This window comes from Phasianus colchicus, chromosome 7 (assembly GCF_987193195.1).
Source record: "Phasianus colchicus chromosome 7, bPhaCol1.hap1.1, whole genome shotgun sequence".
Taxonomy (NCBI): Eukaryota; Metazoa; Chordata; class Aves; order Galliformes; family Phasianidae; genus Phasianus; species Phasianus colchicus.
Genome location: NC_143442.1, coordinates 6,262,467 through 6,268,466, shown reverse-complemented (window position 1 = coordinate 6,268,466; position 6,000 = coordinate 6,262,467). Strand labels below are relative to the sequence as shown.

The following is a 6,000-nucleotide window of genomic DNA, read 5'->3' as shown; positions in this document are numbered from 1 at the left end:
AACTGAAAGCTTTTAACATGTAAAATGTTAAATAAAAATTAAGACAGGAATTAGAAGTGCGTATGAAAATGAGACTAACTCTATTGCAGGGCCTAAAAGTTGAATAGAATCTTCTGTTCTTTGTCATCTAGAAAAGCAACCATCAGATGCAGTATTTAAAAGGAAGTTTAAAGATCAGTTCCTCACAAAATGCAGGCATGCTCGTTGGGTTGGGAAGACAAAGAGAAGTAGGTTTGTACCACTGAAAAATGAGGAGGTTCAGGCAAATGATTCATTTAAGAAAGAGGATGTCTAGAAGGAATTTTAGAAGTAATCTTTCTGACTTAAACACCCTATTTCTCTAAGTGTACAACACTAAGGCAGTTCACAGCATCTATAGATGAAGAAATCTCAAAGCTTACATTACTTACTTTTCTTCCATTTGGAACAGATACTTGAAATCCTCACTGATATGCTTAGTTATCATAGAAGCATTGTCAGGAATACAACATGTGACATGCTCTTAAATTCACTATGTATTTATGTGCTGAGAACATTATATATCCTTCATGCATCCCATGAATGTACGTAACCTCCTATCCAGTCCCAAACAGCAACATAAAGAATGGGTCCTATGGGTGCTAGGCAACTTTAAGCGAGGACAGAAAGAAATTTAAACATGAGGTGGTTATTCCATCAGGTTTTGTTTTGTAATTAAATGCAACATTCCATGATTACTGTGTGAGGATACAAAGCAACAACCAGAAAAAGACAGCTACTGTATCTAGTTTGCTTAGAGAATTTTATTGGAATCTGTTATGACTTTTAATTAAGAATATTTTCCTTCTCACCTGCTTCTCTACAATTTCACTCAAGTAAATTAACAACTGGGTTGGTTTCCTCTCCTGCTTTTTGAATTGCGAGCATCCTGTTATTTCAGCTTTGAGCCAATTCTGTAATCCAGAATATTCAATCTTGCTGACGTAAGTTAAAAGTGCACGATATTTATTGCACAATTTATTTAAATGTTTAGAAATATGATACAATTTAATGACATTAGAATACTAATTCGAATTTGTTAAAAATGCGCAGCTGCCAGTACAAAGAGTCTTGATCTGTTAAAATAATAGCTTTTAAATAAATACCTAAAGGATAAAAAAAAATGTTTGTGGCACTTCAGTAATCAGATCATCTTCTTTTATTGCATATTACAATGCTTAGATCAATACACGCTCATCACTAGCAACAGATATGCTCACAATCATATCATACTTGCAGGGCAATCTCCTCACACTTTCATGAACAGGTCATGTTAGGGTGTCAGTCGTTTGGGATCCCGTGGGAACATGGAGGTCTGACGAACATTATGCAGCCCTAGGTATAGCATAGTTACTCTTTCCAGCCCTACAACAGATGGGAAAATAAAAAAAACAAGTATAATCAGTCTTCTGCTCAAAACTCTTAAGAAGCTAAATGTAATTTACAGCTAAAGCCAGCTTCACACAGTAGTGAAGAAAGGAATTAGAACCAGAAATTACAGGTTTTACATATAGTACTTTCTGATACATTACAGGTTTCACTTGAAACGTGTCAATAAAGCAATGGTACTAGAGATGCAATCCCTCTTTTGAATCATTTGAGACATTCAAGATGGCATAGAAAATTGAAATGAGAAGGGAGGAACTGGGAGAAATGTATCTTGAATATGGTTACACAAGTACAGAACAAACCAGAGCTGGTACCAAGTACTTTAGAGATATTAACTGTCATAACCAAGTACTGTAAAAAACATTCTGGGAAACTTATCCCAAACACTCTACAGTGCAAGCATGCAGATTCAGCAGTATGTACTCATGTAACTGTTTGCTGATATCTTCAATAAATGCTTCACTGATTGTGTTCTTTCTTCCTGAAACCTCAGAAGTTACGTGTATACTGTGGAATATGTACAGACTTCCTAATCCATGGGACCACACACACTTCAGCCATACTGATGTGAAACCAAGACACCTACTAGTATTCACACACTGCTCCTCCCTATGTTAAGGCTTTCAGCTAAACCAACTAGAAAACAGTTCATTTCACAGTATCTTCTGCTTGGCCTGACCTATGGGATGTGCCATGAGAAGTATTTACCCTGCAGAGGAGATGCAGCTTCAGTTTCCTTGATAGCAGCTGTGACTGGCCTAAATGATCCTGGATTATCTGCAAGTGCTGATGATCATTGATGCTAACACTTTTTAAGTGTTTCAGAACAGCCGTCACTCAAAAATTAAGATATTTTAAAACCATTTATTTTAGTGTATAAAATACTCACACCTAAGACAAGAAGCCAACAGACATCAGTGCTTTTGCTGAAATGATTATCATCAGCCAAAGTTGACATTCAGTCAAATCACAGCAAATAAAGACAGAAGCAATCACTTTTTTTTTCCTTGCTACACAACAGCTTCATCAAATGTGCTGAGATACCAGTGACATCTGGTATTATTAGGCTATCATATCCATACATACATGCAGTATTTTCTTGCTTAATTTTTCTTCTTTGATCAAATTTGAAGGTAATCTGCCAGGCTAATAAATCAACGTATTTTCACTGGTGATCACCTACCCTTTAAACTTGTCAGACTGCGTTATTAATATTTAGTCTAACCATTTTATGATTATCTTTACAGTTTATCTTCTCTCCCTAAACTCCCCCAAATAATCATTTCATACACTGACTTAACAAGACCACCGCTTGCAATTTTATATTGAGCCCTGCCTGGGATTAAGTTGAAGGCCAGGTTAACAGCAAACAAAATAAAATACATATACGTACCTATTCCACCACCAGCATGTGGAGGTGCACCAAACCGAAAGGAATCGATATAAGCCTTTATTTTCTCCAAATCTAGAGAGGAAAAAGCATACATTTCTCATCTGTTTAATGAACCCCAAGCCAAACAAATGAATACAGGACTGCACGCACAAGAAAATATTTACCAAAGTAATTTAAAAACTAATAGTGGGATTTCGCTCATTAAACAGATTTAAGTTATCCGAACAGTCTAGAAGCTATGTCCATAACAGTTTCATTCTATTATTTTGTTAATAATTTCATTAGGTAAGGAAATGTATAACTGAGGCCTAACTGTTCATTATAACTTACGGGAACTGCTGACTTCTTGAATAAGCTGCAGTGAGAAGTAAAGATTTAGCAATCTGTTTTTCCCTCTTGCTATGTTGGAAGATACTCCTTTTATCCTGCTACCTTCTTGACACTTCACTTTGTCATCCACTGAAAGCATAATTATAGTCTATACTTTACACTCCTGATCTTCATCTAATTTAGTCTTCTACTCTTTTACCATCAGCCAGCTTTATCTGCTGAGTCTTTTTTTTTTAAAAAAAACAAAAACATAAAAATCTCCACTTCTTGCTTATTTGCTCTCAGTTCAAGATTTAACAAATCATAACTAATTCTGCTGAAGTACTCCATAAGAAATTTGTGAAAAAATAGAGAGGCATGGCAGAATACAACTTGTCTACCCCCATTCTGTAGCAGGTATTTCCTGCATTACATCCTCTCAAAAGCACTTGGAAACAATCCCTCTTCATCAAAGCCTTGTTGGGAAACTAGTTAGTTTGTTAATACCACCACTCTATACTAAAACAGTTAAACAGCATTAGACAGATTAACATTATGCATGAAACAGTATCATAATTTTAGCATTACTGTCACACATTAAATTCTGCTCCAAATTCTTCCTCTAAATGAAACAAATCCAATCATGATTTATAATCTTTTAAACTAAGCTTTATTTTGTTTAACTTGTTACCAATGCCATGATGCTTGGCTCTTTCCGTCAGCAGCTGAGGATCATGAATTCTCTGAGCTCCAGACAAAATCTCTTCCCCTCTCATGAACATATCATAGGAGTTTGAGTTTTTCTGGAAAGACAAGTACTAATTAATTTCATATCTACACTTACTCCATCCTTAGGGAGCAAACATCTCTCTCTCAGTAACTTCACTTACGATATCCAAAGCTATGTAGTAAGAATGCAATATGTTTGTGATCTGCCTTAGAGTTGTAGTATACTGTTTTCTTTCATTAGTCTGGAGATGATTATTTTTTAAAAACTGAAGTTCACCAAACACACTTTGAAAAAAGGTTACATTTAAATGTACTTATCCCATAAAAGATGCTGAAAGATATTTATGCTGGATTTTGAAATAAGCTGGGAAAGTTTCTATCAATGTGAAAAAAATGTATTTCTATTTAAGCATCTGTTGCCCTCAAAGAATGTTCTTGTCTTGTTTTAGTGATGGCAGCACAGGAGATCTCTTCTGGTGACCATGGAGATCTCTTCATAAAGCTCCCTCAACTTCAGCCTGCTTTACTTTCTGGTATGTTTTTCACTGGTGAAGGGTCACTGCAAACACTTTATGGGCCATGTAGCACTGACCTACTCTTGTTATTAGGTTAATTTTAATTACAACAGAGGATCATATAAAAATACTTTATCTACTTTGTCAAATTATACTATACAGAGTGATCTCAAAAAAATCCACTGTCAACAGAGAATTTTACTTACAGGATTTACAGGGTCTGGCATTGTATAAAAAGGCCTCACAGCAAGAGGGTATTTGTCAAGAATGTAGAAGTCTGTGTCATACTGAAAGACAATGATTTCAAAAAGTTACTGCAAGTGAAAATGATATAAAAAACAAATTACAAGAAGAAGATACAACCAATGAATCTGAAATCTTAAAAAAAAATCCAAGCAACTCTGCACAAATTTGACAGTATTATCTTCAAAAATGTTACACAAAAAAGCAGTATATTACTTTTCAGCTTTCCAACACTAACACTTCTGTGAATTTAAGAATTAAAGTTTAGCAGTAAAATGTCTTGACAAATTTTGTTGTTGATTTTTTTCCCCCGATGATATAATCTTTTTCTAAAGATTTAAACAGTATCTGGTTTGCTTTTATTTTTGTTTATTTATTTGATTTTTAATTCTCCTACAATCTATTTTTTTTGAAAGCACTACCCTGTTTAGTGTGCTCAATAGTAAAACCCATAAAAGACTGAAAATGGTTTGAAAGAGATTATGAAGGATAAAGATAAAAATGTTAGTTGATGAAATAAGCTATTTCAAAATGGAAATGCAGTCAGCCAATTAAGACATGCTTCACTGATCACAAAGCCTTCACAACTTCTGCATATTGATACTGTTTCCTCAGTCAGTGCATAAAAAGTTGTTTTACATGAAGTATGTATTTATACCTACTCAATGAGTCCATGACATCTTGATTCTGATTCAGTGAGAAACATATTGCAAAATAAGTTACCTTTTCCTTTACCAGACGTCCCAGGAGCTTTTCATTAGGTGTGCTGAAAAAGATTCTCACCATTAGAATTATGTGACTTAAAATTTTACTGATTATATACTTCATAAAAACAAGTTTCTTTTATCCTCAGAAGGGTGAAGCTCCTCTCACTTCATGTCGTAAATTATTTTCTTTTGACCTCAGAGTTTATATGTATAGTCTAGAGTAGAAGAAAGGTCTATCTGCATATCCATTCAATTATTTATCAAGGGATATGAACATAAGTACTGTTTATTCCTCTCAAAGAGAATCTGCACAGCACAAAACTCATACCTTACTACCACTTTCACAACATTGAAATATTTGTGTATTGCCAAAGTACCTCAGATCTTCTTCATCCCCCATCTCAACGCCTGCTTCCCTAAGCATGGCCACAGCTTCACGGTACTCCAGCCTCAGAGTTGGCTCCAAAAACTTAAATGGCTCACATGGGAACTGTTTGTTCACCGTCTGAATTTCAGTTTGGAATCTATATACAAGAGAATAAGAGCAGAAGCAAAATACAAAGTAATCAAGAAATGTGCACTTTTTGTATGTAATAATCATTTTGCATTGGCAATACAATTCTGCCACAAGAGGTCCCTCTTGCAATATAAAAATCTATTTTATTTTAAAGTATCTCCTGGAGAAGTTCTGTATAAT

At 34.8% G+C, this 6,000-nt stretch overlaps 1 protein-coding gene across 1 annotated transcript in view; it reads right to left on the bottom strand.

The window, feature by feature from the left end:
* Nucleotides 1-1,162: 1,162 nt before the first annotated feature.
* DARS1 (aspartyl-tRNA synthetase 1) overlaps nucleotides 1,163-6,000 on the bottom strand; it is a 36,683-nt gene continuing 31,845 nt past the window's right edge. Inside the window, exons 11-16 of the mRNA XM_031590751.2 lie at nucleotides 5,681-5,827; nucleotides 5,320-5,362; nucleotides 4,560-4,640; nucleotides 3,801-3,912; nucleotides 2,801-2,872; nucleotides 1,163-1,383 (exon numbers count right to left, since the gene is read on the bottom strand). Coding sequence (XP_031446611.1) covers nucleotides 1,292-1,383; nucleotides 2,801-2,872; nucleotides 3,801-3,912; nucleotides 4,560-4,640; nucleotides 5,320-5,362; nucleotides 5,681-5,827 — 547 coding nt within the window. The 3' untranslated portion in view covers nucleotides 1,163-1,291. The remainder of the gene's footprint in view (nucleotides 1,384-2,800; nucleotides 2,873-3,800; nucleotides 3,913-4,559; nucleotides 4,641-5,319; nucleotides 5,363-5,680; nucleotides 5,828-6,000) is intronic.